The sequence below is a fragment of the Natrix helvetica genome (assembly GCF_964273705.1).
Source record: "Natrix helvetica genome assembly, chromosome: 1".
Lineage (NCBI taxonomy): Eukaryota > Metazoa > Chordata > Lepidosauria > Squamata > Natricidae > Natrix > Natrix helvetica.
In genome coordinates, this window is record NC_138548.1 from 342,618,787 (window position 1) to 342,638,342 (window position 19,556).

Here is a 19,556-nt window from a genome sequence, read left to right on the forward strand (position 1 = left end):
GGCATTTCTAGCTGAAGTAATGGAGGAATTTAGAGGGGCGTTGAATTGCAACAGTTTGTTGTATTCAAAGATACAACAGCACTGAAAAAAGTGACTTATGCACACTTACAACCGTTGCAGCATCCTCGTGGACACGTGATTTACATTCAGATGCTTGAAAGTTGGTTCATATTTCTGACGGTTACTGTGTCTGGGGCAGGGTTCCACTGGCTGGGGAATTCTGGGAGTTGAAGTTGACGCGTCTTAAAAGTTGCCAGGATTGAGAAATACAACTGTATTGCTTTGTCTTCTCAGGCAACCCAGGGCAGTTTACACTGAGTTTTCTTCAGAGGTGTAACTGTATCAACACTTGGGCAGTTTGAATGTAGCTTATACCTTCAGACGTTCAAACTTGGCAACTTTAGGAATATGTGGGCTTCAACTGACCCAGCATTCCCTAGCTAGCATGAGTTTTATGACATGACCCCAAGCCATGTCAAGGAGGATTGGGCGGAAACAAGATTCTGATTTTCTCCACAACATAAAGTTGAGTTTGGTTTGTGTGGAGGAGCATGTGCCCTGTTGTGGGGTTCAGTATTGTCACATGGCACCTGGATTTCATCTGTTTTGGGTAAGCATTAACTAGTGAATGAAACCCATGCTGTCTGAAGCCAGGAAATCTCACCTTGTTCTTGCAGATTTTGGTCATTCTAATTTAATTAGCCTGATGAGTTGAGGATTCTGTTTGGAAATAGCATCTGAAGGACACCATGCTGGGAAGGATAACATCTGGATGGTCCTCTTTCCATTTTGCATTGGAAAATCCTGCACGAGTCCCAGAAATTATCCTCGGATAAACTCACATGCTAGTTTTTGTCCATAATTCTGTCCTCCTTGAGCCTTAAAATCCCCTCAATTTTCTTTGCCACCCTGTTACACGAGACAACAAACTCCACATTTTTGACAGAGAGGACTGAACCAGCCCTCTTAACAGAGGGATAAAACATCACTTATCTCCAATCTACAACACAGTCCTTTCAACAGTTCCAAGAAGGCTATAGAATAGAATAGAATAGAAAATAGAATAAGAATAGAATAGAACATCACTTATCTCCAATCTAGGCCTTTCAACAGTTCCAAAAAGGCTATAGAATAGAATATAAAATAGAATAGCGTTCTTTATTGGCCAAGTGTGATTGGACACACAAGGAATTTGTCTTCGGCGCATAAGCTCTCAGTGTACATAAAAAGAAAAGATACATTCGTCAAGAATCATAAGCTACAACACTTAATGATAGTCATAGGGTACAAATAAGCAATCAGGAAACAAGCAATATCAATATAAATAGTAAGTATACAAGTGACAAAGTTACAGTCCTGCAATCATAGGTGGGAGGAGATGGGTGATAGGAACAGTGAGAAGACATAGTAATGCGGCCTTAGTGAATGACAGTGGTGAGGGAATTATTTGTTTAGCAGAGTGATGGCATTTGGGGAAAAACTCTCCTTATGTCTAGTCTTGGTGTGCAGTGCTCTATAGCATCATTTTGAAGGTAGAAGTTGAAACAATTTATGTCCAGGATGCGAGGGGTCTGTAAATATTTTCACAGCCATCTTTTTGACTCTTCCTTACTGGAAGACAGGTTGGCAGTAATTGTTTTTTTCTGCAGTTCTAATTATTCTCTGAAAGTCTCTGTCTACACCCATTTGCACCACTTGGGTGACCCTGAAGACATTAAGATTAACCTCTGACTCACTAAAAGGATGCAAATGACCAGCTGCCTGTAAGGAGTGTAAGTCCTTCCATTCCCCACCTTCCAGTCAGAGCTGAAGGAGCTTCTTGGATGAGAAGGGAAAGGAAAATCAAAGTCCATTTGCCTCGTGGAAAAAATACCTTTGGGAGTGCTACCCGAGATTTACTCTTCTCTCACTGATGTGCTATGAGGACTACAAGTACTCAACTTACAGCCATTCATTTAGTGACAGTTTGAAAGTTACAATGGCAGTGAAAAAAGTGGCTGATAACCAGTTTCCACACTTCCTACCCTTGAAATATCCCCAGGGTCACATAATCAAAACTTCAGGATCTTGGCAACTGGCATTTATGACAGTTGCATTGTCCCGGAGTTATGTGATCACCATTTGTAACCATCCCAGCTGGCTTCCAACCAGCAAACCGATGGGAGGAAGCCAGATTCACTTAGCAACCACATGATTCACTTAACCCCAGTGATTCTTTTAACAACTGACAAAAAGACCATAAAATGGGGCAACGCTCCCTTGATTGCCTTGCTTGAAAACAAAAACGTTGGCATCAATTGTGGTTGTAAATTGAGGACTGCCTGTATTCTGAAATCTCAGTCATGATCCAAGCCATGTTGGTTGCCAATCTGGGAAATGTCATTTCAAACTACCTGTAGGACCTTAGGGGAACCTATTTCAAAGCTTTTAAGGGATAGGGATAAACCTGACAGCCACGGGTCTGTAGTTAGTGAATAAAAGTGTGGTTTTATTAGGAAGCATTTTTCCTGTTATTTATTATGCTAAGCCTATTTTAAGGTTTATCTGCAGCTCTTTATATCAGTTACAAAGTGATAACACGATATTTTAACCAGTTAAACTGGTGTTTCCCAATCTTAGCCATTTTAAGAAGTATAGACTTCAATTCCCAGAATACATCAGCTGGGGTATTCTGGGAATTGAAGTTCACACGTCTTAAAATGGCTGAGGTGGGGGAACACCGAGTTAAAGGAACTGCTGCTTCAGATTGGTCAGCCCTGATGTGGAGGGTCACATGATGGCCACAACCATGTGATTAAAGCCCCACCCTCTTTTGAACATGCAAAAGGGGTGGGGCTTGGATTGTATGGATCATGGCCACCATCTTCACTTTTTTAGCCCTTCCCGCATATACATGATTTTTCTCCCAGCCAATTTTGAGGGCAACTTTAAGAAGGGTGCTATGTTCAAGAGTCCAGATTCTGATAGACATGTCTGTGCTCTCCTAGCCAAAGCTGGCTGGCTATTCTTTAAAATAAAGTGGAGTGGGTGATTCTCCTGCTATATTTTTGGCCCGGTTCTATTTTGCCAATAAGAGAAAGATGGATTATGGAGCCATTCCAGCCTCATGTCTTCACAGCCAGAGGCTTTCTTGGAGATTAAACATTCCAGATGTTAAGTGTTAAGTTTCTCAATACAAACCTGACACGGGTTCAAACTTTACATGAGCGTGCTGGGCCAATACAAGCATATTCAATCAGAGTAAGGCCATAAGCTGCTCATGTGACATCACGTTTCATTGTGGAGTTATAAAATAATGACTGAAACAGTTTGAGAGAAAACGATGTATCATTTGTGCAAGAGCTTTACTAGAAAATATCTTTGTTGAAATGCACTTTCCACTATTACAATACATTTCACAAATGAAGCAGGAACCGTGGGCACCTAATGGGCAAACAACATTGCAAAACGTTGTAGAACGTGTCCCAGAAAAGAGGTCCTCACTCTCCGGTCTATGGCATGCCAGAAACAGGGCCATGCAAATAAGCGAAGCCCCATCCACAGGATGTAGACAGCATACGAAATCACACTCCCTCTGGTCCATAGAAAAAAAACACCTCCATGGAACCAATCCCTGGTGCCCAAAAGGTTGTGGGCATTGCTCTGGAGAATGCTTGGGTGCAGGCTATTGCTTGTCCATGGCAGTACAGAAATGAAGAACTGTGGAATGGAGACACTACAACAAAGCAGTAAATATGCTTTGGAGGAGTCAGGTATTCATGAAGTTTCCTTTTTTCCTCTTGCTCCGAGAACAGATAGACTCCTGCCTTCGATATTGTCCATTCATGCATCCACTTCGCTACCTGTTCTACTACAGCAAACACTGTAATCTGAATCAATATGAAAGAACAACCATCGCCACCAGAAATGGGATATGGTAAGGAGACAGGATCATTTAGGTTTTCCACAAAACATTCAATCTTTTAAAGAAAAAAGAATCAGTTCCAGCACAATGAGTTTTGTTGGATTACCTGCTTCTTCATCTAACTCTTAAAATACAAGAAAATCCATTAAGGATGGGACAGGATTCTTTGATATAGTCTTTTTCTACTGGATATTGCAGGAAACCCCACGAATATTCCAACTAAGAGCATTTTGATTTGGGTTTTGGAGGTCAGCTTTTAAAAACCATAATATCAAATAGGAAGAAAGTGGGACAAGTTTAATGACCCTTGCACAAAAACTGGAATTCAAGGCCCAAACTAATAGAAGAAACCCTCTTTTAATTAATCACAGAGAGGCCATAATAATATGTACATCATATTAGAAAAACTATTTGGAAAATGATCCTGTGCAACAGGATCTATGCTGGATTGCACTTGAAGACTATCTGAAAATTTCAAGAACTTGAACGCAAAATTGACTAATTGGGTTTGTCATGCTGGGTTAAAATTGAACTGGTTCGCTTGTGCTTGGATTGGACCAATGCACCAGGCAGTTGTGTTAATTCAGCAAGACTGCATTCACTTAACTAAAAATTAGCAGGCAAACTGCCTGAAATGATTCTAGCCTTGCAATCAGTAGGTAAATGGAACTTCCCAGGTGCCCTTTCAGAAACTTCCTAATTCTAGGAAATTAATAGAAATGAAGCAACCAATAAAATCTCAGGAGCTACATGCCAATATTATGTACAGGTGGTCCTTGACGTAGGACCACAATTGAGCTCCAAATCTATGTTGTTATGTGAGACATTTGTTAAGGGAGTTTTGTCCCATTTTAGGACCTTTCTTGCCACAGTTCTTAAGTGAATCACTGCAGTCAGTAAGTTAGTAACACAGTTGTTAAGTAAATTGGGCTTCCCCATTGATTTTGTTTGTCAAAACTTCCAAAAGCGATCACATAACTGTGGGGCACAGCAACGGTTGTAAGTATGGACCAGTTGCCAAGCGTCTGAATTTTGATCACATGATCATGGGGATGCTACAAAGTCGTAAGTGTGAAAAATGGTCCCAGGTCATTTTTTTCGGTGACCCCTCGACACTGCAACCGTCATAAATATGAAACTAACTGTCTAGCATCTGAATGCAAATCGCGTGTCCATGGGGGATGCTGCAATGGTTGTAAGTGTGCATAAGTCAATTTTTTTTCAATGCCGTTGTAACTTGGAACAGTCACTAAAGGAACTGTTGTAAGTTGAGGACTAGCTGTATTACTAGAAGTACCAAGTTCTTTTTCTGGGCTTTTTGAATCCAGATTACTAGCCCGGAACAGAATAGACAGGGCCAAGAAAAGGGAGCCATGCCCACCTATCTAGAAAATGCTTTTCAGGTGGGGCAAAAGGCAGGGATTTTGTCAGCCATGAACTGATAACTGTTTGGGGAGGGGGGAACTTCACCAGACATGTTTCTTATTCCCACGGGAGATGAACATGTTAGATTTTAATGAGCCACCACAATAGGAGACATCTGACAAATTGGAGAGGAATCGAGGGCAAGCAAGGAGCGAAGGAAAAGGTCACCGGTACATCTTCACAAGGCTGGGATATTCCACACCTGTTGATTTTCCACCTGCCGCCCCGTTGGGCTCGCAGGAAGCCAAGGGGGCCATCTTGGCTCGCCGCCAGAGGGCTCCGGCTCCAGCTTTTCCCTCGACGCCCGAGGCTATTGGCCGGTCAGCTGCTGGCTGGCCCTGACGAGGGCTGCGCGGGGCGAGAAGAGAGGCATGAGGCTGCCTGGAGACGGGGCAAGCTCTCCCAGAGAAAGGCGGGACGGAGGGAAAGGTTCCCTGCCCCTGTTTTGGGGAACGGCGCCAAACCGGCTCTTGATTTGGCGCCTTCGAGGTCCCAGGTGAGTGAAGCCATTGAGCGACCCGAAAGGGGGATGGGGGGTGGGGACCTGTCCTACGAAGCTGCAGTGGAGCCCTTATCCAAAGCCGCCCGACTGCGAAAGAAAGGGGGCTTGAGGAAGTGGGATGGGGTGAGGGATATTTTGGACGCCACCGCTGCTTGAAGGGGTTGCGTTCGGAAAGCACCGGGAGTGGGTTGGACGGCAGCGGAGGAGCTCGGCTTTCTGGAGGGGCCGCAATGCGCGCAACGGCCTCGTGGCAGCGAAAATTCGGGTTTTAATTTTTTAAAAAAAGTTTCTTTTTTTTGCTGCCGTTTCCTTTTCCGCCCGGATTGTAGCCCTGGATAGGATAACTTTAATCCCAACACGAGACCCAGTTTGGTGTCGTAGTGAAGCATCAGGTAGACACCGGGAGACGAAGTCAGCAGGGTGAGGCTGGGCCAGTCCCTCTCTCCCAGCCCTTGGAAGGTGGGAATGGCAAACCACTTCTGAAAAAAAGTTTGCCAAAGAAACTCTGATCCCATCCAGGATTGTCCGATCTTTTCTTGAAAATCTCCAGGGATGGAGCACCCACAAGGGAACTGAACCAAGAGTTCATAGAATGTGTTGCTTTTTGGCCCAACCTATTAAATCACGAGCAGCTACAGATTGAGCAGTGTAACGGCCTCAGTTGGGGTTGGGCTAGAAGACCTCCAGGGCCCCTTCTCGCCCTGTGATTCTGTGACTTCTGTAGGTTTCTGAGAATCTTATATAATAGTCTCTTGAGAATCGGACACGAGGACTTGAACTTAGAATAACTTCATTGTCGCTTTGAATGTACAATAGACGGCACACGTTAAAATGAGCCTGCGACGTTTGGCAAATGATGCATGGGTTAGCAGAGAACAGCCAGAGAAAGAAAAAATTCTGAATGTTTTCCTTCTTACGTTCAACAGGCTTTAAAATATACGACTGGTTGGCTTCGGGATCAGCCCAAATTCGTGGAGGAAAGATGGCTGTTGCAGATGTGGCTCTAGTAAGAGATGCAGAGACGGGGAAGAAAGAGCTTGTGGGATGGGAGGGAAAAATGGGTTTGAACTGGGAGTTGATCTCTTCAGGGGTTCAATTGGGCTACCAGATCTGGGAGTGAAAATCTTGACAAAAGGGTTCATGCAAAATAGTTATTTGTGTATATTAAAGGTTAAGTGGCTTGGTTACCTTCATTTTGGCTATTTTTAGGCTTTGTGTGTTCCTGTTTCCAAGTAGTATGAGCTGTGTCTATCTTAGTGTGATAATTCCTAAAACCACATACTGAAGATTATCTTCTTTTCTTGAAAGATGAAGGTGCTAAAACAAAACCATTATTTGTATTTGTTGCAGGCATTTCGATCCTTTACAATAATGTCTGGATTCTCTGCATATGCTAAGCCATATTATATATGCCTTCTTTTTGTGGCAGATTGTGTAAATTGGCCCTTGTGACTACTGTGACATAGTTAAATTATAGTCAAGCTATTTGTGGCTTATTCAGACAACTCTGGTGCAGAAAATCTCGTTTAATCTGCTCCATGGAAATAATCAAGAAGTAATATTCTTTGCAGAGTTTTGCGCATGTATTTATTATGTAGTAAAGCTTGGGGAAAACCTTTCTTAGCAAGGGTGACTTATTGATCCACCCTAGCTAAAGATATTTTAGTGCAAATTCTGTTGAGCAAGCAGAAACACTCAGAAAATTAGCTCTATCTGCTTACCTATCAAATGGATGAGGAGAAATTTAAAGAATGAAGGTAGCTGTTATATCTCCTAAGGTGCCATAACAGATATTTTCCCCTTGATTGAAGGACCATATTCAGATATTAAAATGGAACGTGACCTACCTGGAATAAACTACCACAAATCTGGGGGGAAAAAACCCCACCTTATGCTAATTTCTTACAACCTGATACTATTCATACCATTCGAATGCATTTGATTACAATCCCATAATCAAGCCAACGTGCAACAGGTTACTGAGCACAAACCTCTATAGTTCTAAAGGTCCAATTCCTACAAACCGAATGGGCCTTAGATAGTATTCACATTTGTTAAAAAGAAGCCATACAGGATATTTCCTGTGTTTGTGGGAGTTGACCTTTGAGATTTTCTTCTACTACCTTGCTATAGTTTTATGATGCTATTTCCCTTTTGTAAATGAGAGCTGTTTCTTTACTTTGTTTTTAATACAGAGCATTCACTGTGTTAAAGAATAAAGGAGGAGCAGATAAATATCCTTAGTGGTATCTTCTGTCTTTTAGGCATTGTAGAAGGATAGCCATGCTCATCTTTATTAGCCAAAAATTAGAAGGACTTTTCCAATCAAAACATTTTATTAAAAGTCATAAGCTTTTGTGAGCTGCAGCTTGTTTCATCAGGTCCATCTCATATCTTTTAATATTAGTATTATTATGGTATATTAATTACTCTGAAAAGATACTCCTGGATTCCTGATTTTCTTCTATGATTTAGAGCAGGTGTGATTTTAAAAGAGCTGTGAAATCCTGCATATATGCATTGATGTAGGTGCAGGGATTATTCAAGAAAAGATAATTTCCTTGGATCACTGGAAGGAACACATCACTTTTGCTTCTTTGGTAGTTTAATTTTTCATTTTTTATATGTAATTATTTTTTAAATATATATATTAAATACATGAACAGTGTGGCATCTGGGTATCTATCGTTTGTTCTGATACTTAATACCAATAGTGATAATATTAATTACATTAATAATACTCACATAATTATAATATAAATATTAAAGTTATTAACATGTTAGTAGTTGCTCCACCATGTATATAATCCTTCATCATTTAATTATTCAATATTTTAATACACAATACTAGTAACAATAGTAATATTTAAGTATGCATAGTAAAATAATCTTTCAACTTCTAATCTTTACATCTACATATTAATTTTAAAATATTGTATAGGAATATGCATAATAATATTTCCCACCCACCCCTTTCTAGTTTCTACCTCTATTCTTATTAGAACAAATCTTATATTAGGATATATAATATATTTTCATTTTTTGGTGTGGAAATCCATTGAGAAATCCTATTTTTAAAGATTTGCACAAACACATCTAGTGCACAAAGTACTGTGCAGCTGCCTTGGACATTTTAAAAGCATTTTAAAAAGATAAAATATGTCTATCATGACTAGCACATATGTGCAAGGGGAACCTTTACTTTTACCTTATTTTGAAATTAATCATAATTACGGCAATGTTACATAGCATAATTTCTTGTTTACACCTTAAAGAAGAATATAAATAATTTGCAATCTGGATTACAACATTGCCACATCTATACAGTCTTTAAATTAGAGGCTCCTTGATATTGGGCCAGAATCCAGTAGGTTGTAGCTTTTCATATTTAGATATAACTCTGGAATCTCCTAGATTTTCGCCTATTATGCACTCCTTAGCAGGCAGTATTTAAGAGTCTGTGCATAAAAAAGGGGGAGGATTATCAGCAAGATTTGCTTCCTGGGTGATTTCCTTTAAGCCCCAGGATATGTTAAGATTGCTGCTATTGCTCTGGAAGTCATTTAAATCACTCTTTTTCCCCCTTACAGATTGCCAGGTGCAGTCTATGCAAGGTGGCCTTATTTCCATTCTCTCCAAAGAAGAACAAAGGCCTTTCTAAACATGCTTAACTTGAATTGATACCAATAAAGGAGAATATTTGCAACTCAGGGTTGAAGTGGGGAGTCCTTGGTGCTACTTTGGTTGTTTTCTTGCAGATGTTTCATTCCCCAAACTAGGTAATATCAGCAGTGCTAGGACAAACACTGGTGATGTTTATTAGATGCTATCTAATTTGGGTAATGAAATGTCTGCAAGAAAACAGCCAAGCTCAGAGACCACCAAGGACACTGTTCTTGAATTGAGTCTTTTGTGTTCAGGGAGGTTTACTCACAAGTAAAAATAGCTAGGATTTTATCCTTAATGTATTTATAGTTCAGATGGGCAGATGTCAAGCTTAGTACCTACCTGATCTTAAACACACACAATAAACCAGGAGGAAATTGCCATATTGCAATGCCCCAACGTTTCAGCTCATATTTATTTGCAACAACATTCCCAAAATGCCCCATAGGGATTGAATAGAGGATTGTTGAAGAGAATTCAGACCCTCTGATGAAGGGGTCCATATAGAATAGAATAGAATTCCTTACATAAAAAGACGAGATACATTTGTCAAGAATCATAAGGTACAACACTTAATGACAGTCATAGGGTACAAATAAGAAATCATTTTGTGAGAGGAAAATATTTCAAGACCCATTCTGGGCATGCCTATCGCATCTTCTCAAAATCACAAACTCTTTCCCATCCCCAAAAGTTTGCTTAGCCTTCCTTAAGTCATATGATGCTTTTTCCATTGGCCATTGCCTTTAATTACATGAATACATACAGTGCATGCTTATTTCATTCTACAAATTCATGTTGATATGGTAATTTATTGGTGAATATAAAACTAATGAGAGCCAGTGTCATCTAATGGTTAAGGCACCACAGAGACCAAGAGACTCCCAAGTTTCTAGTCCTGCTTTAGGCATGAAAGTTGGCAGGAGGACTTTGGGCAAATCATACTCTCTCAGTCCAACCTACCTCACAGGGTTGTTGCTGGGGAGGAAATACTAGGCAGAAGGAATATTAAATACCCCAAAGGTGCATTTTTAAGAGGCAACTGGACTTCCTGGTTTTTCTTTGAAGACATTTCACTTGGTGAGGAGGAAGGATCCAGTCAGTAAGAGCTGAAGAAGCTTCTTGGATGAGAAGTGAAACATCTTCAAAGAAAAACCAGGAAGTCCAGTTGCCTCTTGGAAAGAAAGCACCTTTGGGACAACCATGACCTGGATGACTTGAGAATCTCAATAGAGTATTAAGTATGTTCGCCACTTACAGTTAGTTATAAAAATAAAGGCAGCATATATAAAAGGCTTACAATAGTGTGTGGTCCCACTCATACTTTGGTTTAGGTTTTGGGGTGAAGCTTATTCAAAAAAACCATGATTTAGAACTCCCCCACACACACATACTGCTCTTGAGATCCACCAGCCTTCTGGTGACCAACATTTACAGTTTCCTAAAAAAATAACTCATGTTCCTCATTCGGTCCAAGGTTCCAGAAGCCTTTATGGAGGTGACTGTGTGTTCAAGTGATGTGCAGCACACACATTCAGGTCGCCGACAGAAAACCATCTACAAGAATAGTGTGCAGGGAAACCACTGGACTGCGGCCACCATAGGTAAGGTTTACAGAATGATAAATACATAAACAACAAATTCCCACAACACTGTCAAGTTATTTACTAAGACTGTATTACTATTCTTCTCATCCTTCCTAGTACCTATCTCTTCCCACTTATGATTATAACTATGTTGCTTGTATCTTTAAATTTTATATTGTTTTATTTGTTTCATAGTGTGATTTGATTGTTTATTAGTAACCTATGACTATCATTAAGTGTTGTATCTTATGAGTCTTGATGAGTGTATTCTATTTTTTCTTTATGAATACTGAGAGCATTTGCACCAAAGACAAATTCCTTCTGTGTCCAATCATACTTGGCCAATAAAGAATTCCATCCCATTCCATTCCATTCTAAATAGATGTGGTTGAAACCAATGAATCATTAGCACAGGCTGTGTTCTTCTCCATGTCCTAATGGAAAACTTTAAATGGTTATCATTTTCAAAGCTGGGGAGTCCTTGACTTAGTGACCGCTCGAAGTTGCCACATCATTGAAAAAAAGTGACCTATGAGCGTTTTTCACACTTGGGACCGTTGCAGCATCCTCGTGGCCAAAATTCAGACGCTCGACAACTGACTCGTATTTATGACAGTTGCAGTGTCAAATGGAAATATGGGAAGCTGACATACTGTATACTAAACAATCCTCAGTCCAGCTAGCCCACATAATTTGTTCTACCAGCTATCAGCAGTTCTCAAGGATTTCAGTTAGGAGTAGGAGTAAAAAAAATATATCTGGAGAAGCCAGGGTAGTCTTTGACATGACCACAATTGAGCCCAAAATGTCTGTTATTAGCGAGACAGTTGTTAAGTGAATTTTATCCCACTTTACAACCGTTCTTGCCACAGTTTTTAAGTGAATCACCACAGCAGTTAAGTTAGTAACAGGGGCTGTTCGGTGAATCTGACTTTCTCATTAACTTTGCTAGTCAGAAGGTCACAAAAGGAGACCCCGATATTCTGCAACTGTCATAAATCCATGTAAGTTTCCAAGCCTCTGAATTTTCATCATGTGACTACTGGAATGTTGCAATTGCCATCAGTGCGAAAAGCCGTCAAAAGTCGTTTTTTCAGTAACCACGAATGCTCACTAAATGAATGGTTGTAAGCAGGGGTGGGCTGCTGGAGGTTCGGTAGAACCTCTAGCTAAGATTCTGTGTAGTTCGGAGAACCCCCAAATCCCACTCCTGGCTGACCCTGACCCTCCCAGGAATCCCCACGCAGCCAGTTTTGCAGTGCAGGGCATGCATGGAGGCTTGGGGAATCCTGTATCCGGCTTCCAGAGGGTTTCCGGATCCTGGGGAGGCCGTTTTCGCCCTCCCGGAGGCTTGAAGAAAGCCACCGAAGCCTGGGGAGGGCAAAAACGTCCCCCCGCTGCCGTGGTGCAGGAGACCAACTAGGCCACGCCCACCATGGCCACACCCACCCAGCAACCGGGCAGAGAACCCCTTGCTAAAATGTTTGAAGCCCACCCTTGGTTGTAAGTCAAGGACTACATCTGTACCAATCTTCCACATGACGTGTTGGAGATTAAGTCTCATGCCAAAAGTCATTCATCGAGTACATGAATCACAGCTTGGTCCCTGTTGCACCAGCTCTCAGCTAACCCAACTGCTGTTTTTCATCTCCTGCAGGCCGAGTTCATTGCCACCCGCCCGATCTGCTCTCCCGCTTGGATCGTGGAGAAGAAGCCTGGGTCCCACCAATCCAGAGCTCTGATGAAAGTGCAGATGAAGGCCCAATTAAGCCAACGCTGAAGCAGTTACCGGCGGGAGGGACTTGGTGGGCTCGATACCGGAGTCCTGTGACATACCCCAGTTCAGAGTCTGCAAACTCAGGTTAGAACTGCTGCTGAAGGCCTCTGGCTTAAAGGGCTCTGGTAGTTCTAAGATACCTTGAAAATCTTGCCATTTTAAGAAGTGCAATTCAACACTAGCACTGGGATTGGAGCCAGCTCATTGCCTGGGTTCACATATTATGCTAAGTCACAGTGACACTTGGTTTGCTGTTATGGCTTGGTGGGATGCGTTAAACCAGCTATTGTGGTTTGTGGGAATATGGCAGGGGTCTCCAAACCTGACAACTTTAAGACTTGTGTACTTCTACTCCCAGAATTCCTCAGCCATGCTAGCTCAGGAATTCTGGAAGTTGAAGTCCACATGTTATAGTTGCCAAGATTGGCGATCCTTAGTGTAGACCTGGGGTGTCAAACTCAATATCATTGAGGGCCGTATCATTGAGTGGTTGTGTGTGTGTGTTTGTGTGTGTGTGGCCAACTGGATGGGTGTGGCCAGCTTGATACCACTTCTGAAACTTCTGGCATGTTTCCTCTCCTCATTGGGAAGGCCGGGCCAAAGCCAGGCTGGCCCGATCTTTCCTCTTTGCATTGGGTAGATCAGGATGGCCCCGTGGGCAGAATCCAATCACATCGTGGGCAGGATCCGACCACATCGTGGGCCTTGAGTTTGACACCCCTGGTGTAGGCTGTAATAGTTCGGGGAATACTATTCCAGGGGGCAGGAGTAGCAACAGAGGAGGCACACTTCTGAAATTCCATAATATATTTCTAGGGGGTTGGGGTGATCCTGAGTGTATCAACCCTCTTGGACCTTATGGGATGGTAAAAGACAATTGGAGAGATGTGCCCCCCCCAAAAAACCAACCACAACAGGTCTTAATGTAAAGATAACCGTCAACACCCTAAATTGCATCTAAATGCCAAATGGCACTAGTGCAACTTGTGCACTAACCATCTAATCCCCCTGCACTGTCACTTTCTTCCCCCCCCTTTTTTTTGTGTCTGTAGATAACGATCAAGAAAGTGAAGAAGAAAAGTCTCATCGTGGAAGCTACCCTCATCGTGGAGGTTTTCGACCAACGATCCTTCGCCGAAACTTATTTAATAATTCCAAGGGGAGTGGATCACAGAGTCTGAAGCCCAGAGAGCCCTATAAACACGGGTCTCAGTTGAAGAAGCCTTCACAAAGTCAGCCAGGAAAGACAAAGGCAGAAACGGGCAATGCCAACGAGAGCTCACAGGCCAAAGAAAGAGCTGCAGGAAGGGACCATCCTGCCCTGTGCTCTGTTTGTGGACTGATCTTCAAGTCCAAAATATCTCTCGCCAATCACCAGAGGATACACACCACGCCGAAGGCCTATAAATGCCCTGACTGCGAAGAAAGGTTTTCATCCAGAAAAGTCCTTGACCGCCACCAGAGGGACCACAGAGCAGAAGCGGGCAAGAGACCTTCCTACAGCCTTGTGAAGCCTCAAAACCTGAAGCTCTATGAATGTTTCGCCTGCAAGAAATCTTTTGAGCTCAAAGAGCAATTCCTCCTCCATCAAAAGAGCCACGCAACCCAGCAGTCCTACAAGGGTCATGAATGCGGGCAAATCTTGGTTCAGAAGGAACTTCTTGACAAACGTAAAAATTGCCACACAACACCCAAAAACAACCGAAAGAAGGATAAGAAGGAAGGTAAGGTAGAAAGTACGCCTGAAACGGAGCAAAAGAAAGACAGTACAGCCGCTGTCTCTGGGAGCACAAGATCACTGAACATTGGCCTCACTAGACAGCAGCAAGACCAGGTCAATCTCCATAAATGTCAGTTTTGCGGGAAATGTCTAAGGTTCAAAAGTTTGCTTGTGGACCATGAGAGAATGCACAGGGAACCAAGGCCATATAAATGTTCCCAGTGTAGTAAAAGCTTCCTTCTTAAGTCTATTCTAATGTCACACATGACGACCCATATGAAACAGGCGTCCAGGAAACATCCAAAGAAAGTTAAAAGCTTGGCTATGAAAAGTGCCTTGGATGATTCGGAAATCTCTCACAAAAGAGGAAATTCCTCTAAGCGCCCAGGTTCCAGAAAAATCATCACCCGTAGCTCCTACGACATTTGGCACCCAAGAAAATGGGGAGAGAAAGGACTCCATCAGTGTCAATATTGTGGGAAATGTTTAAGTACACGTATCATCCTTGCTGATCATGAGAAACTCCACACAGGTGAGAGACCCTTTAAATGCCACGAATGTCCAGAAAGATTTATTCGAAAACACCACCTTTTTCGACATCTAGCGATTCACCTCAGAGAACTCTCCAATGAAGATCCCAAAAGTTTGAGTGTCAAAAGTCACCACACTATGAGGATCAAAAGTCGCCACTATAGACAGAAGGCTCCTGAAGGTCGTCTCCCTGCGAGTGATGTCACGCGTCGCTCAGGACTCGCCAAGCACCCCAAAATCCCCACTCAAGAAAATTATGTATGTCAGCATTGTGGAAAATGCTTGAGAACCAAAAGCGCCTTTGTCAACCATGGGAAAGTCCATAGGAGAAAGCAACAGCCATATCCCCAATTGGAACATGAGGAAAACACCTCCCAAGAAGAACCTCTGACTTCCCACCAAGAAACCCACACGGGGGGGAAACTCTCTCTGGGCTCAGACTCCATAGACAAAATGGTCACAAAAGATCCCCCCACCTCCTCCCACAAAAAGAAACAACCCCACCTCTGTCAAAAATGTGGGAAAACCTTTGATGATAACTATTCCTTCACCAGGCATCAACGGATCCACTCTGGGCAAAAGCCATTCAGGTGTGCTGCCTGTGGGAAAGCCTTCGGCGAGATGTGGCATCTGAGGAGACACGAGAAGACCCACCTGAAAGGAAAATTCCCCAAACAGCCCATTGTAAGGGAGGAGGACATCCATGAAAACAACCACCTGGACCGAAAGCTCTTCAAATGCGCTCTGTGTGGGAAAGGCTTCTTTCAGCCGTGGCATCTGAAAAGACACAAGAGGATTCACCTGAATGAAGAATGCCGTAAACTATCTGCATTCATGGAGGTCACGCGGGCCGTATCTAATTTCCCAAGTAGCACAGCGTCTACAGAGGAAGGAAGGGGAGATCCTGTTGGAAAAGCATTGTTGCAGCTACCACTTCACACAAATGAGGTTGTCTGCTTGCCACATGCCCAGGGAGAAGAAAGAGACTCGCTGGTGCCCTTAGAAGAAAGATCAGACACGGGAGCTCCCGAAAAGCACATGACGATGCCAGTGCAATTATCTAGAAAATTCAACGGAAATATTTTGCTGGGCTATGGGGAAGTCAGCCAGGCAGTGAAATCGGAGAGGAAACCCAGAAGAAAGGACACAGTCTCTATCCATCAGCCCAGGACCTGCTCCAAAAATGCCCATTCCCAAAGTCGTAAGAAGGAGAAAAACCATGATGGCTGGCAATCAGGAGCGGGGGCTTCCTCCATAAGAAAATCTAAGAGAGAAACGCAGCTAGTGAGGAAAAGATCCAAACGTTGCTTTTGTCAAGGAGAAGAACGAGAAATGGTCCCCCTGAACGCATCCAACCCCCCCAAGAAAGTAAAATATTGCGATGGTCCTGAAAGCGACCCCTGTATGAGTGTTTCCCCCAGTTTGTTTCAAAGTGCATCCAAGAACCACAAGCCAAAGGATCTTTGCCTCGAACTGCCCTGCCAGAAAACATTCTCCAGAGAAGCCCAAATGAAAGTGACTAAAAGTGTTGTGCAAAGGAACACAGTCGTCTCTGTGGCACAGGAGAGGGAATCGCTTGAGGCCAATTCTGGCTCTCAGAGCTGTGAGAAAGAAAAACACAAGCCATCCAACGTCAGGGATGCGGCAGGGACCAGGCCTCTGCCACAGTTGTCCAAAAGCGAGAGCCAGCAGGATCATGACCGATTCTGCCCTCTAAATGAGCCCTCAGATGCTACCGCCCAGAATTTGGGGAGAGCCCCCTTGGCTCAGCAGCTGGGAGAGATCCCAAATCCACTAAGCATACAGAGGAGAATAAAGGCTAGACGCAGTGTTGAACTGAAAGCGGCGATATTGAGGAAGCTCCAGTGCTCGCTTTCTAAGGGGAAAAGCTTCTGTGATCAGCAGATGAAACACGTCTGCACTCGGTGCAAGAAATCCTTCCGTAGTCGGACCAATCTCTTGGTTCATGAGAAGAACCACACTGAGAACAGACCGTTCCCCTGCATCCACTGCAAGAAAAGTTTCTTTACTGTGACCGCCCTTAAGATCCACACGCGAATCCACACAGGGGAGAAGCCTTTCAAATGCTCCGAATGCGACTTTTGCTGCAACGTGTTGTGTAATCTCAACAGGCACAAGGCCTCCCACAGCCAGGAAAGGCTCCAGCCTTGCATGCATTGTGGGAAAAACTTCTGGCTGAAACCTGAACATACGACCCATTTAGAATTTAGTGGCAAGAAGAAGGCTTATGCCTGCCCTGATTGTGAACCAGCGTCTATGCACAGAAGCCTCCTAAAGCGGAAGAGAAAGAAGTTCTGACGTGATTCAGAAGCTGAATCCTATTGGGAGAAAATGAGAGACCATGTCATTCTTCCGACCTTCAGCCGTATCGCTTTACACTCAAAATCAGCTTCCTCCCCCCCCCCCGAAGCATTAGATGAGGCCCTAGCAAACACACTTATTCTAGAGTGTCTCACCTCTTTGCTTTTATCTCAATAATATTCTTTTTAAGTGGGGTCAGAAGATCACTTGTACAACCCTTTCTTCCATTCCTCCAAGAATCTGGATGAAATTGCCAGAAAGATGCTACTTTGGTGGTGAAAATAGAGGTGTTTTTTTTTCTAAATCAGAAAGATGATCAAAATATTGCCCTTGGAACTTGAGGTGATGGAAGAGAGGAGGGTGACCTAATTTGTACTCCGTGCATTTTTAAATTACCTTTAACAAATGCACGGACATCAATTTAGGTTTGTAGTTTTCCTGTAAGGTGATACGTGCCACTGATTATTTTCTTAGTTTTTTCTGCAGGTTCTGTACCAGCCACGCAGAATGTTGCATTTTGAGAGGGAGGCCGAAGAAGGCATGTATAATATGAACAAAGATATTGGAATGTGATCTCCTTAGGTCCTATTTTGGCCATAATATTTTGAGCCTGCCTTGCAACTTTTAACTTTAACTCAGGGAGGGTGGTTGTGAGTTGGAATTGCTGTCTTTGAATTCAAGACCCAAACCAAATTGACTCAAATGTTCTCCTGAAAATTCAATAGATCCAATTATCAGTGGGTCTCCTTGTAGATAATGTCTATAGAAGTTGTTGTTTGAGATACTGTACATTCTAATTTTTGCTCATTTTCACTCTGCTGATCTTACCCCATTCTCCACCCCTTTTCTGAATTCCTATTTTTCAATGTAAAGTACCAGCCACAACACTAATGATTGTTTATCTTTGATTAATCACGTTTAATTCAAAGTTGGTTCTAGTCACCTTGGGCTTACAGCCTTGAATCTCTTTATCAACTTCTGAATCTTATATCTTGCTTATACAGTGTGTGTGTATACACAGACACTATTATTTTAAAAAAATACATATTTTATGTCTAATCATCCTGTATTTTTCTTTCCTCCAATAAATAGCAGATTCTTTCTGATAGAATGTAATTTGTGATGACATTCTTTTTATATAATAAGTGCATATTGTAAACAGCCAAGTGTTTCAGCCCAAATTTCTTTATTGATCAAATTTATAGGCCACCCTTTTCGTAGTTTGAGGTGACTGGGTTTTATCTCATGGGTTCTTCTGTCATTTTCCTTTTGCAGTGAAAAGTTCACAACATGGGTGTTAGGAGATGACTCAGTTGCTAGAAAATTACTACTGTCAGATTTGTAGACTTCTATTCTTTCAGAGCTGTGAAGAAGACCCTCCACAAGTGCAAAGCAAAATATTTATTGTGGCTTCTCTTGCAGCTCTGTTGATTTTTCTTTTCTTTTCAGCCATTTGACTGAGTTTTGAATATAGAATCACTGGAGAATTTATTTATTTATTTATTTATTTTATCAGACTTATTAGTCGCCCCCTCTCCCCACAGGGACTCGGGGCGACGTACACAAGCAACGGTCTACGGACTACAAAGGAGGAGGTAAAAATAAATAAATACAATAATCAGAGAAGTTAAAACCCCAATAAGAATAAAAGTTTAAAAGCTAACATTGACAATTAAAATTAACCAAGGGGTGGAACAGTTGTCGAGATTATGCCAGGCCGGCTAGGCAAAACAGGTGGGTCTTCAGTTTACTGCGGAAGGAGCGGAGATCGGTTGTTGTCCTGATGTCTGGGGGGAGGTCGTTCCAAAGGGTGGGACCCGCCACAGAGAAGGACCTACTCCTGGGCACCGCCCTCTGACAGTCTCTAGAGGACGGCACCCGGAGAAGGCCCTCTCTGTGTGAGCGAATGGGCCGCAGGGATGTATGGGGCAGGACACGATCCCGCAGATAACTAGGCCCTATGCCATGGAGCGCTTTAAAGATGGTGACTAACACCTTGAAACGCACCCGGTAGGCCACAGGAAGCCAGTGCAGCTCGCGCAGGAGAGGTGTTATATGGGAGAACCTCGATCTCCCCATGATTACCCGCGCGGCTGCATTCTGGACCAACTGCAGTCTCCGGG

The 19,556-nt window shown here is 42.9% G+C and overlaps 1 protein-coding gene across 1 annotated transcript; it reads left to right on the forward strand.

The window, feature by feature from the left end:
- Nucleotides 1-5,579: 5,579 nt before the first annotated feature.
- Nucleotides 5,580-18,534, forward strand: LOC309394529 (uncharacterized protein). Its single transcript, XM_081957825.1, has 5 exons — nt 5,580-5,825; nt 6,758-6,837; nt 10,975-11,101; nt 12,741-12,944; nt 13,913-18,534. Exons 2-5 carry the CDS (start codon nt 6,814-6,816, stop codon nt 17,428-17,430), a joined length of 3,873 nt encoding a protein of 1,290 aa, XP_081813951.1. The 5' UTR covers nt 5,580-5,825; nt 6,758-6,813; the 3' UTR covers nt 17,431-18,534.
- Nucleotides 18,535-19,556: the final 1,022 nt, after the last annotated feature.